Source organism: Arachis ipaensis, chromosome B2 (assembly GCF_059453495.1).
Source record: "Arachis ipaensis isolate K30076 ecotype BB chromosome B2, ASM5945349v1, whole genome shotgun sequence".
Lineage (NCBI taxonomy): Eukaryota > Viridiplantae > Streptophyta > Magnoliopsida > Fabales > Fabaceae > Arachis > Arachis ipaensis.
The window spans coordinates 30,555,764-30,576,880 of NC_142437.1; the positions used below are offsets into that span (position 1 = coordinate 30,555,764).

The 21,117-nt window shown below is 35.2% G+C and overlaps 1 protein-coding gene across 1 annotated transcript; it reads right to left on the bottom strand.

Moving 5' to 3' along the window:
• Nucleotides 1-3,283: 3,283 nt before the first annotated feature.
• LOC107627106 (flavanone 3-dioxygenase 3-like) lies at nucleotides 3,284-9,372 on the bottom strand. Its single transcript, XM_088505784.1, has 6 exons — nucleotides 8,989-9,372; nucleotides 7,338-7,390; nucleotides 6,518-6,659; nucleotides 5,560-5,592; nucleotides 5,210-5,457; nucleotides 3,284-4,062 (listed from the first exon to the last, which is right to left on the bottom strand). The coding sequence occupies exons 1-6, from the start codon at nucleotides 9,370-9,372 to the stop codon at nucleotides 3,471-3,473; spliced, it is 1,452 nt and encodes a 483-aa protein (XP_088361910.1). The 3' UTR covers nucleotides 3,284-3,470.
• Nucleotides 9,373-21,117: the final 11,745 nt, after the last annotated feature.

The following is a 21,117-nucleotide window of genomic DNA, read 5'->3' on the forward strand; positions in this document are numbered from 1 at the left end:
CATTTTCACTCAAACGAAGCTTCAACAAGGAGACAACAACGTCATCAAAAATACTCTTCACCCGAAGAAACACACCAACGCACACAAGCAAATAGTAACACCACCATAAATTAAGTTTAAAATAGTTGAAGCTTAATCAGATCACAATTTTACCAACGCATCTACTAATTATAACATTTTTTCAATGGTTATTTTTACAAACAACAAATTGTTACTATCAACTTATATCAGGATCAGTTATGTCGGAATGGTGACCAGCATACGGTTTTCGATAATATATTAGCAATAATCAAGACTAAAAAGTAAATTAATAAAGAGATCACACATCACCTCAATTAAGTTTCGGTGATCTTTTTCCCCACCATTTTTATGCTCGGCCAATCTGATCAATTTGGAACACATAATTAAACTCAAATATTATGAAACCATAACAGACATACAAAAGTTAACGCCTTTTACAATTGTAATCTGAAAATGAAAATCCCAAAGAATTTTTAAGCCGATCACTGAATCGTACCTGATGCATGCAAGCTTTCCCCAAAAACTGTGTTCAAGCCAGCCTTGAGCGAGTTTTTTCAACATCTTTAGTGATATCGCATTCAACAATACATGATTGATTCTGAAATATCAATTTCGAAGGAAAGAAAAGGAATTCTTCAAAGTGATTATAATTACAAGTATCTGCAGCTACCCATTATATATATAGTGGGTCATCTTGATTTAGTGGCACCCATGCGGTGAAATGGTAGGTGAGATTTAATTTTCATTAAATGTATGGGGAGTAAATCCCCATAATAGTCTCCGAAATTCGGATCGTTACCCAATGTGATCCCTGAAATCCCAATTGCACCATTGTAATCCTCTAGGTACGGCTCCGGGCACCATAATAGTCCCTGGACAGTTTTCCGGTGATGAGTCATGACCAACGATATGATGTGTCATGAAGTTGCCACGTTGGAGAGCCAAAACGTTGGCATTTTGGGTTGGCGCCCCAATTTGGCAAAAACATTGTCGTTTGGCCCAAAATAAAAATATGAAACGTGCTTCATCAAAAACACACCATCTCTTCACTTGTCTTCTCCACTTCTACCCTCTGTCTTCTTCTTTTCTTCTTCTTCTTCCTCCTCTCTTCATGAATGCCACTACCTTAGGGTTCCATTGGTGATGTTGAAATTCTTACACTCAGAAGATATCAAAATCAAGTTTTACTTCATCGTTCGTTTCCTCCTGCGTCAGAAACAAGAGGTTCTGCCATTTGTAAAGGTAATTTTTTTTATTCTTTTTTTTTTTTTTTTGCAATGCATGATGATTTTTGTATATGCTTGTGTTGTGAGTGTGGTTAGAATTATGGTTTTTTTTTTTGTTCTATTACTATGGTTCTAGGGTTTGATTAGGTTGGGGTTTCATGAGATGCTCTGTTTGATTATGGTCATGCTTTGTTTGAAAATAATGCTCTGTTACTTCCTTAGGGTTTCATTAGTGAGGTTGAAATTCTTGCACTCATAAGACATCAAAATCAAGTTTCACTTCATCGTTTGTTTCTTCCTGCGTCAGAAACAAGAGGTTCTGCCATTTGTAAAGGTAAATTTTTTTTTATTCTTTTTTTGCAATGCATGATGATTTTTGTATATGCTTGTGTTGTGAGTGTGGTTGGAATTTTGTTTTGTTTTTTTTTTCTGTTACTATGGTTCTGTGGTTTGATTAGGTTCGGGTTTCATGAGAAGCTCTATTTGATTATGGTCATGCTCTGTTTGAAAATAATGCTCTGTTTCATGGTCATGAGTGTTCTATTTGATAAAACACTTATTTGTTGATGTCTGTTATATGAGTGAATACTGCAATGACTTGTAATGTAGACAATATTATAAATACTTCTGCTGCAGTTGTCCTGTATAATATATAATTTGTCTAATTCAGTTTTTATGTATAATGATGAGAATATTTAAAAGATCTATTTTACTTAAGCCATTTTAATTTTATTAGAAGATTGAAAATAAACAGCAACATGTTATCACAAAAGTATACTCTTTATTAAGTTTGTAGAAGATGTGATGTTATGGAACTTGAAACATACATATTCAAATAAAAATTTCGTGTCTAGGAGTTAATATTATATTTGTCTTGTACTAAATAAAGTGACTATATCCTGCAAATAATTATGTAAATAAGACACTAAAATATGTTTGTGTACATGTATTATTCTTTTTATTTTTTTTATTGAATAGTTAGTGTAAATAGGACAGAAAAATCTATTTGTGTTTATAGTGATTGTCAAGTAATGGGTTTTGAATTTTTTTTTCAGATAGAAGAGATGTTGGATATTATTCTCCAAGGTTAACACAACCATTATCCCCAAACACCAAAGTTACCTCAAACACCAAAGGTACACGACCACCATCAACAGTTTCAAAAGGCAGTTGGTCCCCTTTACTTGTAGTTTCTGTGGTGATAAAGGACATACAAAGAGAGGTTGTAAGAAGAAGAGAGCTTGTGATGCTGTTGCAGTTGCTGCTGCAGCTGCTGCAGTTGCTGCTGCTGCTGCTGCTGCTGAGGCTAATAAGAAGAAGAAAAATGAAGGAGGTGCCCCTGCATCTAAGCAGCAACTTCAGCAGCCTCAAGATGATGGTGACGAATGTGATGGAGAAGACAATCCTCTTGTGCAGTCTATTGAGATTGGGCAAGCCACTTCTGATGCACAACCTGTAGAGATAGATATATCTCAGCCAACTGCTTCTGATGTAGAAAATTCTCAAAAGGTAACTTCTTATTTACATTTCTTAAATTTTTTGTGATTCAAGTGAATCATCATTTATGTGTAATGTAAATTTTTTTCTATCTAGGATCATGGAATAAAAAGACCTTCAAAATTATCACCAAGGAGAAGATCCTCTCCACTAGCAACTTCTGTCCCAATGAATCCCATGCAGGGTGCTAGTTTAGGAACTGCAACAAGACTTGTCAATTACATGAAGTTCATCCCAATTCCAGGATTTAAAGCTCCAAAAAAGAAGAATTGAAGACTTTAGCTTAATATGTATAGGGCTTTCTGTTTTGAATTTAATACTTTTTTGCCCATGCTTTATAAGCTCCGCCCTAGTTGTTGAATCTCACTGTTAATCTATGATTATGCAATGTAAAAGAAGATGATTAATAGTCTATGAAAATATCTCTTTTTTCTCCTTATCATGGGTTGAGTTTTGTAAAGAATGCTTTAAAAGAATAAAAAAGAGATTCTCAATGGATTATGATCACTTACCAAAGTAAAGTAAGACTTGAGCACATCTAATCTATTGTGTTTATTAATAGGACCAACTACAAATACTGTTTCCAAATTTGAGACAAGCTAAACCAACAATAGATCAATCTTCTCATAGAAATGAAACACAAATCCAATTGAATCTTGAACACAAATCGAATTGTAGCGCAAAATTTTTGGGTTCCCTTTCTATTCCTCCTTAACCCAGGCTCACCTAATTATTCTTTTGGATCTTCAGCGTATCAATGAAGTTCTTCCCTTGAGCAATGTCATTAGATGCAAGAAAATCAAGAAAATCTCTGAAGCTGCTTTCCCTGTACTTGTTTGGATGCTCATCATCAATAAGGTCTGCAGCAACCCCCATGTTATCATCCATTCCCAAACTAAACAAGCTAACAATGGAGAACCTTGTCCTGTCCCTGTGAAGAGTAGCTCTATGGACAACACTGTTGAACAAACCATTGCTTAGCACCTCAAAGTGATCACCGATATGAACCTGAAGTGCATAAGGAACATGTGGAACTAACTTCCAAGAGCACGCAGTAGAATCCATTATCTCAAGGCCTTGGCAGTTTTGATACGCGATGGTGAGGCAGCTGTAGTCAGAGTGTGGTGGAAGGCCTAAGGCCATAGCTGGCTCTGGACATGGTGGGTAGCAGTTCACTGCCATCACTTGCATCCCATCTTCAAGTTTTTTTGTTAGAGCCGCTGTTGTTGATGCCTTCAATTTCAGACTTTCTAGGATTGCTTCCATCACCTCTACGCTCACTTTCTTTATTTCTTCACAATATCTCCCCATCTTTTCCCTAAAATCTCCAAACTTTTATTTTTTATAAATAAAATTCTAACTATAAAATTCTATTACACAATAGAATTAATTAATAATAAAAATTAAATTAAATATTTCTAATTTTACTATATTAAAATCAACGTAGCTTTTCTGAGAGGATAATAAACGTATCTAAGTTTTATTATTGTCCGACAATAAAATAATTACTCACTACTATAAAAATAACAAATTACCAATAAATTTATCAACGAATTTTTCTTTTTTTGTCGACCATTTTTTGTTTACAAACAAATTGATTGTTCTCCGTGAGTGAAAACCTTGTCAATAATATTCTGTAATAAAAGTAAAACATAAAATACAAATATATTTAAGAAATACTATGAGAAAAATTAATTTCGCTTTTAAATATTAAACTTGCTTGTTTTATATATATATATACATGTATAATTATTTTAGGAAAATAACAAAAAGTTTGGACATTCGAAAATTGAAAAATTAAATATTCAAAATTTAAAATTACACAGCTAAAATTTATGCCATTTGATAATTAAGTATTATTAGTTTTTCCTTATAAATTTCCTAACTGCATTAGCAATAGTAAAGAATGAATAAAATTAATATTGGTATTAAGTTTAAATGATTTTTTTATTAGCTAAGATGATAAAACTTATCCTTGCACATGCATTGTTGATGTTGAGACATGCATGGAACCGAACCGACAGAAGAATGAGAGAGGAACATTCAAGCAACTCCAACTCATGACTTATAAAAATACAAAAAGAAAAAGTTAAGAGATGTGTCACATAGTTGCAATGACTAGTTTAAATCATACAGCGTATGTGGGGCGATATATATTGTAGTTCACTTACACAGCACCGTCGAAGTTGGATGAATGCCACAAATGAATAAAATAATAGGAATGAAGATAATTATGTATGGCTTAAAAAGGTACGTATATTTAAGACTTTTTTATTTGAATAAATTTAAAAAGGACCAGAATTACACGAATTCTTTAAATGAAAATTTGACGCCAAATTAAAGTTTTCAGTAGTTTTATTTCAATTTCCCGTGTTTTTAGTTGAAATTTCTAACTTTAATTTTTTTTTTTAAAAGAAAAGATGTGCATAAATAATATCAAAGCATCACATACATAACGAAAATACCTGTAGTCTGGTGGATTATCAGGCCACATATGAATCCAATCGTTCAAGGGGTGAGCATAGTGTTTTAGAAAAACCCTCCAAAATTGATGCTTATCAACCCCATCTTTAAAGCTTGTTGCGTACCTCACTGGCTTGCGCACATCACTCGAACCCAATTTCAACTTTTCCTCTGTCGGCAAATCGAAAAACTTGGATGCTACGGATATTGCTCCCTCCAACGCTGACTCACTTATTCCGTGGTTTACAATCTGAATCAGTTTCCAAACTCAACCGTGTAAGCAAATCTATTACAACAAATTAAAGTTATTAATTATGAAACTAAACCTAGAGAAAAAAATTAATCTTTTTACCAAATTAATGATAATTTTCAATTTTGTGATGTTTTGTTGGGATTTAGGTCAATATTGATTTAGGTCACTATTATTATAGGACATGGAAATGGTGTACTACTTTTCTTTTCTAAAATATCTTTTAATATATATATGAAAAATATATTTCTAAAATCTTTTCGTTAAATAAATATTAAGTATTTACCATCTTAACTAACTTGATATTTTCTATTATTATACATATTTGAAAAGATAGATTAATTATTAAAATAAAATATATAAAAATAATCTTTAATTTAGTTTTGGTATGTAAAATTTAATCTAATCTTTATAATTTTAATTGTTTTTATTTAATTTCTAAATTTTACGATATAATTTATGTTAGTTTCTAAGATAATTTTAGACATTAATAAAATGTTAATGTGGACAGTAGATAGTTAAATGTCTCGTTAAACTCTATAAAATAACATTGTATTTGTTTTGACACTCAAATAGCATAAAAATATTTTAAGTTATTAAAATTTTTCTTCCCAAAACAAGTAATTTGACCTTCTTTTTAAACTATTTGAGCGTCAAATTTAAAATGGCATCGTCTTACAAGTTCTAACATGCATATTATTTAATTGTTTATATTAGCACTCCATTAATATTTATGTGTCGAAAATTATTTTTGAGACTAATATAAATCATATTTATAAAATTTAGAGACTAAATAAAAATAATTAAAATTTTAAAGACTAAATTGAGATTCATATAAATTTAAAGATTAAATTAAATATTAACTTAAAATACATATTAAAATATAAATATATTAAAAATAAATTTAATTATATATATTTATTATACATAAATATATAATAACTTAATTTTTAATATATAAATAATATTTTTAAAAGTTATATTTTGAGTTCGAAATTTGAAAGAAACCATGTCACAAAATCTAGTTTAATTTCAATATTTACTAAATTAACTAACTTACTTGAAAGAAGCCCAAGTTACCACAGACGTCGCTAATTTCTTGAATTACACGAAACCTATTTTCTGCTGACAAGCCATTATTATTCCTGAGCGCAGCTATGTCAATAACAGCAACGTCAGCATATTCTGGTGCCAAACTGGGCCTTTGCAAAGTTGGAACCACTTAACGTTGTGAAACATAAGTGAAACCCATCTCTTCAGCACTATTTCCTGTTGAGAATAATGAGCTTGATTTCTCCTCCTTATCATGATCCATTTTTTTTCTTCTTATGGATTTGTATGTTAATTCAAGTTCAAAATCATGATGAATATAATGTGCAACATAATTTATGCTTTTATAGCCATAGTACTTGATAGCTAACTTATTACATTACTAATTAATGCTTTGAATTGGGACTGCCTTATATAATTGCAAAATTTAAAAGTGTCAAATTGTACTGGAACAATAATATAAAACACATATTTCATTCATTAATTCCGGTTACTATAAGAATATATATGCATCTGGTCTTAATTATTTCTTCAATAAGATTAATTATACAATTTTTAAACAAGACAACTTTCATGTTCTGCCGTGTTAGTTTTTCTATTGAGATATGTGCATATGGTACCGTTTTCTATGTTATTATACTACCGGAGACCTAGGTAAAAGACAAAATTGGTCTAAATCAGCTTGAAAAGATAGGTGTGGTTTTTGTTTTGGTATGGTGGTTTTGAGATACTTGATATATAAATACGCAGAGGTGGAGAGATATTGGAATGTGGCTAGATTTAGTACAGATACGTACATACAATGTACTTTAACATGAAATTTTGTGTACTTGTCTTCTTCTTTACCATTTATCAACATTGGAAAATGGAGTAGGTCATTCCCCTGTTCTAATGTTATTTAACACAGTTTAACAAAAATTAGAACGTTATTCTTCTGAACAAATCAAAATTAAACAAAAACAAACAAAAACACACCGCGACAAGCAACATCATCAAAATAAAACAAAATTTAAATAAAACAAAATTAAAAAATATAAAATAAAATTTAAATAAAACAAAATAAAACATTATCAACAAGAAAAAAATAAAACAGTGTTTAATACAAAATTTAAAATTTTTTTTGGTTGGATTACTGGTTGGAGGATGTAATTAAAATGTTATTTAATACAAAGTTTAACAAAAATCTTACTCTCCAAAACAAAACAAAATTAAACAAAAACAAGCAAAAACATACCGAAAAGAGGAGGTGACGAACGAATTCACTGATGAAATAACAAAATTCAATAAAAAAAATTAATTTTTAATAAATGATTAATTTTTTAATAACAAAAAAATTAAAAACAAAATTAAAAAATTAATATATGATTAATTTTAATAAATTTAATTAAAAAATAATTTTTAATAAATTATTAATTTTTTAAAATTAAAAAATTTATTTTAATTTTTTAATTAATTCTTTTAATTAAAAATTTTAATTTTTAATAACTGATTAATTTTTTTGATAAATGAATTCACTGATAATAGAAAAATTTAATAAAAATCAGAACTAAGGTTCTGAAAATCGGACTGGTCATCGAACCTCTTTGGTTCATTAGTTCATTGATTCAATCGGTTTAATCATAGTTTAACCGAAAAAACCGTTTTATAATAAACACTTGATTTTATAAAAATTGAATGAATAAAGCAACTAGTTCTAAACACTCTTCTACTGTATTTTTTACTTCAAAAGGGATCATAAACAACTAGTTCTATAAATAAATAAATTATAATTATATGCAATGCCAAAAATGGGCCAATAATAAAATAATGAAGGATTTCTCTCTTCAATTCTATGTTCAAGCATGTAGTAGACCAGAATCAACAGAGTAATACCGTTGAAATAGTCTTCCTTCTTTATTCTTATATACCTCAAAGAATTTCCTACAAAATGAAAATTAAACACAACACACAACCTTAAAACAAAAATAAAACAACACTCAGAAATCAATCACCTCTTCCAAACACAGCCTTAAAACAAAACATAACAATATTCAGAGTATGAGCATTGATCAAGTAAATCTTCTGAGTAAGAGTTAATACTCACATTGATCCTGAAGTTACACTTGCACTTCAATTTAGTTCTCAAAGTTTTGATTTACTCAATTGTCCCCCAACTTGGTAATCTTAACTCACATTATTTGAGGTGCTTATCAGTTCAGGGACCAATTTAAGTATTAATTATACAATATAATTCAATTTATTCAATTATAAAACGAATACATATGGGTAGTGCATTAAGTTTAATTTTGATTCGTGTTTACGCAATAATTCAATCAAAATTAAATTCCAATAACCTAACTGATAAAATGTTATACAAATTGAAAATAAACTCAAATAATGTTTTACAAAATGAGAATCTAAATAGTTCATTTCAGAATCTCCAGAACTAGATTGAAAACTGTAAATTCAACCAAAGAAACTACGTGATTGTGATCCTCTAACCTTGTCGAAACTAGAGTTGCAGCCATGGGAACAGAAAGTAGAAGACAAATATATCAAATCTTGCTTGAATATGAAAACAAGTTTTAAGGTCTTGGGGGATTCCAGCATTTTTCTATGTGGCTTCCATAGCGAGGAGAAAGGGATGGAAAGAAGGTCGAGGAGGAACATGGCCGAGTCAAGTTCTGGGTCGCCGCCAAGTTGGCACGCAATTTGGAGCAGCGACATGTCGGGTAACGAAGACTGGTGTTTTCGGATGGGCTTCCACTCGGCGTCGAGCCTAACGAGTGAGGACTGAGTCAAGGACCGAGTGAGAAGGGTGAACTCGGGCGAGTTGGTGGAGAAAACTAGGTGTACTTTGAAAGGCTTCTGGGTTTGGGAGTCCATGAGTAGAAAATTTTAGCTGTTATTTTTGGGAAATTAATAATTGATTTATTAAATTTTTTTTCTTTCTGTTTGGCAGTTGCGTTGGGCGGCCAAAAAATGACATGTTACTCCTTACTCCCTGACTTTTTAATTTGTGAATATATTCGTTGCACGGAATTGAAAAAAAGGAGTACTAGGAGCCAATAGATTATGTGATTTGTAGCTATCACTTAGTTATCATTAGTATTTTTAATGGTGTGAGATTATATCTAATGGTGTGAGATTATTCACTCTTTTTTTTTAGATAAATGTTGGTTAAATTTTAATAAAAATGCTAGTCTCCTAAACTTTCTCATTGAAAAATATACAACCACGTATATAAAAAAATGAAATTAATTTAAATTATTATATTTAATTTATCACTAAATAAAATATAAAAATAATAATTTCTGTATTTTTATTTTTTATATCTTATTTTTAGCATTTTTTCTTATTTCGTTCTCACAACTAAACATTGATTATTTTCTACAAAAATTAGCTAGAAGGGGTTATATATCTTTTATCACATGGTGGTGCATAAATTGTCCATACCCTCCTTATTTAATAATAATGTTTCTTGTGCCTAAATCAAGCACAATTTCTCCTTTTAAAACTTTTAATAATGTGTATTCAAACACTGATGTGGTCCTTAAGAAAAACAAAGCCTTCGAGGACTTCTACTATTCTTTCATGTCTCCTACTTTGTGTGATAATTCTACGTTGTTTGCCACTTTGCCGAATAATAAAAATTTATAAGAAGTAGAATAATCTCAATTTTATAGAAGCAAGCATAAAGTATAAATTTTATTTATTTAAGAAATAAATAGTGCTATAGATAAAATGAAACATGACAACTACTTGCTTATATTCATACAAATATATACTAGCACCCTTCATTGTTTAATAAAACTAATTAACGAAGCCACAACAACTTTAATTAGTTGTATTTCTTACATATGGACATCACAATGAAGTGATGAACATATCTTATGGACTGGAATTAGAGCCACAAACTCAAAATGTCAGCGGACACACACACTAAAGCAGTTTTCTTTCCAACAGTAGTGATGCCATTAAATTCGTTCCCAGAAGATGCTCCTGTTGCAATATATATATATATATATATATATATATATATATATATATATATATAAAAGGTCAATCTACTGTACAGATCAATTTCCATACAGATATACAGATATTCTCTCTAATTATATCTTCTCTTTATACGTGTTGTTTACTTTTGTAGAATAGAGCATGCTCTGAACAGAATATGAGAGGTCATGGGAAGGATTTGCTGAGTCGAGCCGGTAGGTAGAACAAGGAACGGAATTTCATTGTAGTGGGCTCCGTGAGTCCAGCTTCATTGGTTAGGCCTTATTATTCGTTGGGAGTAGTTTCAGAAAACAAAAATAATTGAAACAGGTTGGGTTGGGTCTTCAGTTCTCTCTCCTCCTCTCACCATGCCCAGTTGCTCAGAGAACGAGCATCTCCCTCGAAGGAAACCCTAGTTTCCTCCACCGCGATCGCCGCTGCTGGACTTCTGATTGTCGGCGTCAGTGATGCCAGAGATATTCGTCTGTTTGTCCTGCTCCAGGTTCGCACCTCAATTGCCAGTCGCAAGCTTCGTCGCGGTAGTTTTCGAGTCGTCGCGGCCTATAACCCCTCATCTTGCTCAGTTGGTCTTTTCCCGCCATCCCTCGTCGTGGTCATCTTGCTCTGCCCACTAAATCATTAGTTTTGGCTCTGCTAATAATAGAGTAATAAACTAAGGAAAAGTCTAGGGGACCAGCAACTTTTCCAAATTTTGGCCAGCATGTAACCAGCAAAGAAAAGTGAGTCATTGGATGAAATCTCACACCAATGTCACACCATTAAAATCATGATTGATGGCTATTTGATGGCTACAAATCATAAAAGTTGCTGGTCCCCTAGCACTCATAAACTAATAATAAATCATTCGTATCCAGTAACAAAAGCAGAAATCGTTTAAAAAACAAAACATCCTTATTACTACTAATGCTTTCATCGCCTAAGAATCTTGGTCCCCTGATGAGGAAAGTCAATTTGTTTTGTGTTTGAAAAACAACATGTGCCTAACCAGCGTGCATTTATGGAGTAGGTTTTGGTTTTTCTGCTCTGTGTAGGTTTGATCAAAGGCCCAAATTTAAAGTTGGTAAATCCATTACACAATCCCAACAGATATAGGCCTGACTGATGTCACTGGACAAGTAGATGTCTTTGGTTTCTTGTTGCTTTTAGTGCAAGTCGTTAATCATATAACATATTGGGTCGCTAGCGTCAAATGATATTGTTCATAATAAGAAGTGGATCTCACGCATACCAAATTCACCAAATACTCTAATAGAATATGACTGCCATTCCTGCTTGTTTTGGTTCCTACTATAATCCTAATTAAGCCGCTTATTGTTTTTGTTCTTTTTTTATTTTACCTTTTAAAATTTTGTTGAATAGCTCAAGTGAACCATTCAATTAGGTAGAGAATATAGAAAAGTAACAAGTTTTGAGAAATTGATCAAAGATTGGATAAGTTTATTAATGGTAGCTACAAATTGAAGAAACATATTATTGGATGCATGATGGTTTAGATATGTATGTAAGAGTCAACAATTCTTTTGCAGACAAGTTTTCTTGCCTCACTCTGAAGGGGAGAAGGAGAAGGCTAAAATAAACCCTGCCGCTTCAAAGAAGTCAGGATGACGGAGATTTCATCCTTTATTTATTTCTTTGAGCAATTAGTTTGATTAATCATGTTGCTTGTTAATTTCTAAAATTATCTATTCTGATAATGGTTTGCAGTTTGTTTCTAAAATCCTTTATTTATTCTGATAATGCTTGTTAATCATGTTGCTTGTTAATATCTAAAATCTCAGTCCAGAGATCGTGTTGCCCCATATTTCTAAAATCCTTTAATTATGGGCGCACGATGTTGCAAAATTCTTTAATTATGGGCGCACGATGTTGCATCACTTCAAAAGAAATACAATTGGTTCTCTCCTTCATAACATGTATAGGATTAGGTGGAACGTAATTTGTTTCTCGGTCTTTGTTCTGGTATTATATATGTGTGGAAAAATAGTGGATATAAGATCAGTTAAATAATGCTTTAATGTTACGGTAATTAAATTTGGAATCCAATTGTAAGAATTGATTTTTTTTTAAGAAAAAAAATATGATCAAGGAGGCAAACAAATCAAGGAATAAGTACTGTAATTAGAACATGAACAAGTATAGAGAATTAAATTTGGTCCATGCATGATGATTCAAATTAATATAAATATTATGTAACAATTCTGTTTTCCACTAATAGAAATAAAAAAAAGATGGCTTAAAATTTTAAAAACCTGACCAACCCTATCTTTGTTAAACCAACTTATATATACTTTAAAAATATTCAAAAGTAAACTATTATATTTTATTTTCTATTACAATATTTTGATTGCATTTTTTAATAGAATGCTTACAAATTATTAAAATTTTGACTTCTATAAAAAAGGTCACGTTGAAAAAGAATTATGCAAAAATACAATGCTGGACCTTTTCCTTATTCTTTTGTGGAAGAAGAAGACGACGACGTTCAAAATCAAGAAGAAGGAAGAAAATAAATCAGGGTCGAACTGTTGTTGAACCAGTTTTATTAGAAGCAGAATAACTCAGAAGAAGAAGAGTTCTACATCCTAACTCAAATCTGGACTAAATTCCGCTCTCAATAAATAATTAATTGAAAAAAACACAAGCCCAAGAACTCAATAACCCAGTTTATATAGTTAATCCACCGAATCAAAAAAATTAATCAAAATACAACAACCCAAGAACTTTGGCCCATAGGATCTCTTCTATGAATGGATCTTCTCCACCTAGGGGCTTTCTTCTCGATCGGTCCGATTATTCCGATTGCGAAGATCAGCTTCTAACTTCAGGAGCTTTTTTCTTCTAGATCCTTCTGTCGCCTTACTTCCCTCCGCAATTTTTGTTTTGCTTCTCGTTGTTGCTCGGCTTCTTGCTCGAGTTGTTCTAGCCGTTCTCGTTGGCCACAGACGAGACCCATTATCTCTACTGTCTGAGGGGGTTCTTTCTTCTCGGGATGATGAATTTACGAATGAACCCGCCTGGGTTGGGGGTTCCTTAGTCACCCCTCCCCGTGAGGACCATGGGTTTGGTATGGTGAAGGTAGTATAAGGGCATTACCCTGGTTGGGAGCTCAACTTCAGATTCAGACGTCGTACGGCCGTCTTCATACTGGTCGTCCGCCATTGTGATGGGTCGAATCCCAGGTCCCCGGCAACGGCGCCAATGTTCTGAGAGTTACCTGGAGTGATGATATGAGTCTGAACGTGAGGTCCAGATCCCTTTGTATGGCAGCGTTCGACTTATTGATACCGAGGTGCCGCTTGTCCGAGTTCCTCGTGAGGAGGTGGGGGATGGTACCTTGGTGCACGAATTGTGAATTACACGTTTCACAACTCGTACCACTAACCAGCAAGTGCATTGGGTCATCCAAATAATACCTTACGTGAGTAAGGGTCGAATCCCACGGAGATTGTTGGTTTGAAGCAAGCTATGGTTATCTTGTAACTCTTAGTCAGGATATAATATCAATAATAATTCTTAGTTTTAATTGTAAAAAGTCAAAGGGCATAAAACAAATACTTGTTACTTAATAATGGAGAATATGTTGGGGTTTTGGAGATGCTTTGTCTTCTTTATTTCAGTTTTTCTCTTGTACTCCTCTTCACACACGCAAGGCTCATTCCATGGCAAGCTGTATGTAAGGTGTCACCGTTGTCAATGGCTACTTCCCGTCCTCTCAGTGAAAATGGTCCAAATGCTCTGTCACAGCACGGCTAATCATCTGTTGGTTCTCGATCATGTCGGAATAGAATCCCTTGATTCTTTTGCGTCTGTCACTACGCCCAACAATCGTGAGTTTGAAGCTCATCACAGCCATTCAATCCTTGAATCCTACTCGGAATACCACAGACAAGGTTTAGACTTTCCGGATTCTCATGAATGCCGCCATCAATTCTAGCTTATACCACGAAGATTCTGATTAAGAAATCTAAGAGATACTCATTCAATCTTATGTAGAATGGAGGTGGTTGTCAGGCACATGTTCATGGATTGAGGAAGGTGATGAGTGTCACGGATCATCACCTTCTTCATAGTGAAGCGCGAATGAACATCTTAGATAGGAACAAGCGTGTTTGAATGGAAAACAGAGATAATTGCATTAATTCATCAAGACACTGCAGAGCTCCTCACCCCCAACAATAGAGTTTAGAGACTCATGCCATCAAAGAGTACAAAGTTCAGATCTAAAAATGTCATGAGGTACAAAATGAATCTCTAAAAGTTGTTTAAATACTAAACTAGTGACCTAGGTTTACAGAAAATGAGTAAACTATGATAGATAGCGCAGAAATCCACTTCTGGGGCCCACTTGGTGTGTGCTGGGGCCGAGACTTAAGTTTCTCACGTGCCTGGGCTGTTTTGGGTGTTCAACGGCAGGTTGTAACCTGTTTCTGGCGTTGAACTCCAACTTGTAACTTGTTTCTGGCGCTGGACGCCAGACTGCAACATGGAACTGGCGTTGAACGCCAGTTTACATCGTCTATCCTTGAGCAAAGTATGGACTATTATATATTGCTGGAAAGCCCTAGATGTCTACTTTCCAACGCAATTGAGAGCGCGCCATTTGGAGTTCTGTAGCTCCAGAAAATCCACTTTGAGTGCAGGGAGGTCAGAATCCAACAGCATCAGCAGTCCTTTTTCAGCCTGAATCAGATTTTTGCTCAGCTCCCTCAATTTCAGCCAGAAAATACCTAAAATCACAGAAAAACACACAAACTCATAGTAAAGTCCAGAAATGTGATTTTTAATTAAAAACTAATAAAAATATACTAAAAACCAACTAAATCATACTAAAAACTAAGTAAAAACAATGCCAAAAAGCGTATAAATTATCCGCTCATCACAACACCAAACTTAAATTGTTGCTTGTCCCCAAGCAACTAAAAACAAAGTAGGATAAAAAGAAGAGAATATACAATGAATTCCAAAAACATCTATGAAGATCCGTGTTAATTAGATGAGCGGGGCTATTAGCTTTTTGCTTCTGAACAGTTTTGGCATCTCACTTTATCCTTTGAAGTTCAGAATGATTGGCATCTATAGGAACTCAGAATTTAGATAGTGTTATTGATTCTCCTAGTTCAGTCTGTTGATTCTTGAACACAGCTACTTTTTGAGTCTTGGCCGTGGCCCTAAGCACTCTGTTTTCCAGTATTACCACCGGATACATACATGCCACAGACACATAACTGGGTGAACCTTTTCAGATTGTGACTCAGCTTTGCTAGAGTCCCCAATCAGAGGTGTCCAGGGTTCTTAAGCACACTCTTCTTTTGCTTTGGACCTTGACTTTAACCGCTCAGTCTCAAGTTTTCACTTGACACCTTCACGCCACAAACACATGGTTAGGGACAGCTTGGTTTAGCCGCTTAGGCCAGGATTTTATTCCTTTAGGCCCTCCTATCCACTGATGCTCAAAGCCTTGGGATCCTTTTTATTTACCCTTGCCTTTTGGTTTTAAGGGCTACTGGCTTTTTGCTCTTACCTTTTGGTTTTAAGAGCTTTTGGCTTTTTCTGCTTGCTTTTTCTTTTTTTTTCTTTTTTTTTTGCTATTTTTTTTTCTACAAGCTTTGTTCTTCACTGCTTTTTCTTGCTTCAAGAATCATTTTTATGATTTTTCAGATTATCAAATAATATTTCTCCTTTTTCATCATTCTTTCAAGAGCCAACAATTTTAACATTCATAAGCAACAAATTCAAAAGACATATGCACTGTTCAAGCATTCATTCAGAAAACAAAGGGTATTGCCACCACATCAAAATAATTAAACTATTTTAAAATTCGAAATTCATGTACTTCTTTTTCTTTTTCAGAAAATAATTTTCATTTAAGAAAGGTGATGGATTCATAGGACATTCATATCTTTAAGACATAGACACTTAGATATTAGTGATCATATAGTAAAGACACAAACATAATTAAGCATGAAGCATAGTAAACAAAAAACAGGAAAATAAGAACAAGGAGATTAAGGAATGGGTCCACCTTAATGAGGGTGGCGTCTTCCTCTTCTTGAAGAACCAATGGTGCTCTTGAGCTCCTCTATGTCTCTTCCTTGCCTTTGTTGCTCTTTCCTCATAGCTCTTTGATCTGCAGTCAATTGCTCTACCACTGAATTATGGAAAAACAAAAGCAATGCTTTTACCACACCAAACTTAAAAGGTTTACTCATCCTCGAGCAAAAGAAGAAAGAAGTAGAGAAGATGGAGGAGATGGAAGTGTGTGAATGGGTGGGTTTGGGAGGGAAATGGTTTGAATTTGAATGGTGAGGTAGGTGGGGATCTTGTGGGGTCCACAGATCCAGTGGGATCAAGGATTTAGCATCCCTGCTCCAATTAGGCGTACAAAATGCCCTTACTGTGCAATCCTGGTGTTTAACGCCAGACTGCTGCCTGTTTCTGGCGTTAAACGCCCAAATGTAGCCTGTTTCTGGCGTTTAACGCCAGACTGATGCTTGTTTCTGGCGTTTAAACGCCAGAATAATCTTCCTCCAGGGTATGCTATTTTTCATGCTGTTTTTGATTTTCCATTTGTTTTTGTGACTTCACATGATCATCAACCTAAAGAAAACATAAAATAGCAATGGAAAATAAATAGATATAATTAAATAACATTGGGTTGCCTCCCAACAAGCGCTTCTTTAATGTCAATAGCTTGACAGTGAGCTCTCATGGAGCCTCACAGATAATCAGAGCAAGGTTGGGACCTCCCAACACCAAACTTAGAGTTTGGTTGTGGCCTCCCAAAACCAAACTTAGAGTTTGACTGTGGGGGCTTTGGTTGACTCTGCAGTGAGAGAAGCTTTTCATGCTTCCTCTCCATGGTTATAGAAGGAGAACCTTGTGTCTTATAGTTTGCAATGTCTTCAAACCACAGAGCTTCCTGAATAGCAAACAATTGCTCATCCGAAAAGGTTTCAGAGATCTCAGTAGGAGGGAGGGATGCTCCTGCTACTGGTTCTATCCGGGACAGGTGATCAGCTACTTGATTCTCTGTCCCTTTTCTGTCTCTTATTTCTATATCAAACTCTTGCAGAAGCAACACCCATCTTATGAGCTTGGGCTTTGAATCCTGCTTTGTGAGTAGATATTTAAGAGCAGCATGGTCAGTGTACACAATCACTTTTGATCCTACTAAGTAGGATCTAAACTTGTCAATGGCATAAACCACTGCAAGTAATTCTTTTTCTGTGGTTGTGTAATTTTTCTGGGCATCATTTAAAACACTACTAGCATAATAAATGACATGCAGAAGCTTGTTATGCCTCTGTCCCAATACTGCACCAATGGTATGGTCACTGGCATCACACATTAGTTCGAATGGTAATGTCCAGTCTGGTGCAGAAATAACTGGTGCTGTGACCAGCTTAGCTTTCAGGGTCTCAAACGCCTGCAGACACTTTGTGTCAAACACAAATGGCGTGTCAGCAGCTAGCATATTGCTCAGAGGTTTTGCAATTTTTGAAAAATCCTTTATAAACCTCCTATAGAATCCTGCATGCCCCAGAAAGCTTCTGATTGCCTTAACATTGGCAGGTGGTGGTAATTTTTCAATTACTTCAACTTTAGCTTGATCCACCTCTATTCCCTTGTTTAAAATTTTATGCCCAAGGACAATCCCTTCAGTCACCATAAAGTGACATTTTTCCCAGTTTAAAACTAGGTTGGTCTCTTGGCATCTTTTCAGAACAAGTGCTAAATGGTTAAGGCAGGAGCTGAATGAGTCTCCAAATACTGAAAAGTCATCCATGAAGACTTCCAAAAACTTCTCTACCATATCAGAGAAGATAGAGAGCATGCACCTTTGAAAGGTTGCAGGTGCATTACACAGACCAAAAGGCATCCTTCTGTAGGCAAACACTCCAGAGGGACATGTGAATGCTGTTTTTTCTTGGTCCTGAGGATCTACTGCAATTTGGTTGTAACCGGAATACCCATCCAAAAAGCAGTAATATTCATGACCTGCTAGTCTCTCTAGCATCTGGTCTATGAATGGTAAAGGAAAATGATCCTTCCTGGTGGCTGTATTGAGCCTTCTGTAGTCAATACACATACGCCACCCTGTAACTGTTCTTGTAGGAACCAGTTCATTCTTTTCATTATGAACCACTGTCATTCCTCCTTTCTTAGGGACAACATGGACAGGGCTCACCCAGGGGCTATCAGAAATAGGATAGATAATCCCAGCCTCTAGTAACTTAGTGACCTCTTTCTGCACCACCTCCTTCATGGCGGGATTTAGCCGCCTCTGTCGTTGAACCACTGGCTTAGCATCATCCTCCAATAGGATCTTGTGCATGCATCTGGCTGGGCTAATGCCCTTAAGATCACTTATGGACCACCCAAGAGCTGTCTTGTGTGTCCTTAGCACCTGAATTAATGCTTTCTCTTCCTGTGGCCCTAAAGCAGAGCTTATGATTATAGGAAAAGTGTCACCTTCTCCCAGAAATGCATATTTCAGGGATGGTGGTAGTGGTTTGAGCTCGGGTTTAGGAGGTTTCTCCTCTTCCTGAGGAGTTTTCAGAGGTTCTTTTATTTCCTCTGGTTCCTCCAGATCAGGCTGAACATCTTTAAAAATGTCCTCTAGCTCTGATTCGAGACTCTCAGTCATATGGACCTCTTCCACCAGGGAGTCAATAATATCAACGCCCAGGCAGTTGTCTGATGTGTCTGGATGTTGCATAGCTTTGACAACATTCAACTTAAACTCATCCTCATTGACTCTCAGGGTTATCTCCCCTTTTTGGACGTTAATGAGGGTTCGTCCAGTTGCTAGGAATGGTCTTCCTAGAATGAGAGTTGCACTCTTGTGCTCCTCCATTTCCAGCACTACAAAGTTAGTAGGGAAGGCAAATGGCCCAACCTTGACAATCATGTCCTCAATTATGCCTGATGGGTATTTAATGGAGCCATCAGCAAGTTGAAGACATATCTGGGTTGGTTTGACCTCTTCAGTCAAGCCAAGCTTTCTGATAGTGGATGCAGGGATTAGGTTGATGCTTGCCCCAAGATCACATAGAGCTGTCTTGGTGCAGTTACCCTCTAATATGCATGGTATCATAAAGCTCCCGGGATCTTTAAGCTTTTCTGGGAAGCTTTTCAGAATGACTGCACTGCATTCTTCAGTGAGGAGAACTCTTTCAGTTTCTCTCCAATCCTTCTTATGACTCAAGATATCTTTCATGAACTTGGCATAAGAGGGTATTTGCTCAAGTGCCTTTGCAAATGGAATCTTTATTTCAAGAGTCCTGAGATAGTCTGCAAAGCAGGCAAATTGCTTATCCTGCTCCTCTTTGTGGAGTTTTTGAGGATAAGGTATCTTGGCTTTGTATTCCTCAACCTTAGTTGCTGCAGGTTTATTTCCTACAGAGGTAGGTTGAGAAGCCTTCTTGAGGGATTTATTATCAGCACTTGCAGGTGTCTGATCCCTCACTAGCATTTGAAAGCCAGGGTTGGAAGCTGGAGTGGCGTTAGACGTCAACTCCTCATCTGTTCCTGGCGTCTGAATGCCAGAACTGTACTTCCTTTGGGCGTTCAACGCCAGTCCTGAGCATGGTCTGGGCGTTCAGCGCCATCCTTCCACCCAATTTCTGGCGTTTTAACGCCAGAATTATTTTTTCCTGGGCTCTTACTGTCCTCAGATGAATGTTGGGTGGTTTGCTCATTTCTTGGCTTCCTGCTGCCTTGAGGTGGGGTATTTAATGTTTTCCCACTTCTTAATTGAACTGCTTGGCATTCTTCTGTTATTTGTTTTGACAGTTGCTGTTTTGTTTGCTTCAATTATTCTTCCATATTTATATTATCCATCCTTGTCTCTTGTAGTCTATCTTTGAATTTGGCTAACTGTTGTGTTAGAAAGTCCAATTGCTGATTGAATTCAGCAGCTTGTTCTACAAGACTGAGTTCAGCAGTTACTGTTTTAACCTCTTCTTTCATGGAAGGGTCACTGCTTAGGTACAGATGCTGATTTCTGGCAACTGTATCAATGAGCTCTTGAGCTTCTTCAATTGTCTTTCTCATGTGGATAGATCCACCAGCTGAGTAATCTAGAGAGATCTGAGCTGTTTCTGTAAGCCCATAATAGAAGATGTCTAACTGAACCCACTCTGAAAACATTTCAGAGGGGCATTTTCTTAGCATCTCTCTGTATCTCTCCCAGGCATCATAAAGAGATTCATTATCTCCTTGTTTAAAGCCTTGGATGTCCAGCCTTAGCTGTGTCATCCTTTTTGGAGGAAAGTATTAATTCAGAAATTTTTCTGTCAGCTGTTTCCATGTCTTTATGCTAGCCTTAGGTTGGTTATTTAACCACCTCTTGGCTTGGTCTTTTACAGCAAATGGAAACAGTAATAATTTGTAGACATCCTGATCTACTTCCTTATCATGTACTGTGTCAGTAATTTGTAAAAACTGTACCAGAAACTCTGTAGGTTCTTCCTGTGGAAGACCGGAATACTGGCAGCTTTGCTGCACCATGATAATGAGCTGAGGATTCAACTCAAAGCTACTGACTCCAATGGAGGGTATGCAGATACTACTCCCATATGAAGCAGTAGAGGGGTGGCGTATGACCCC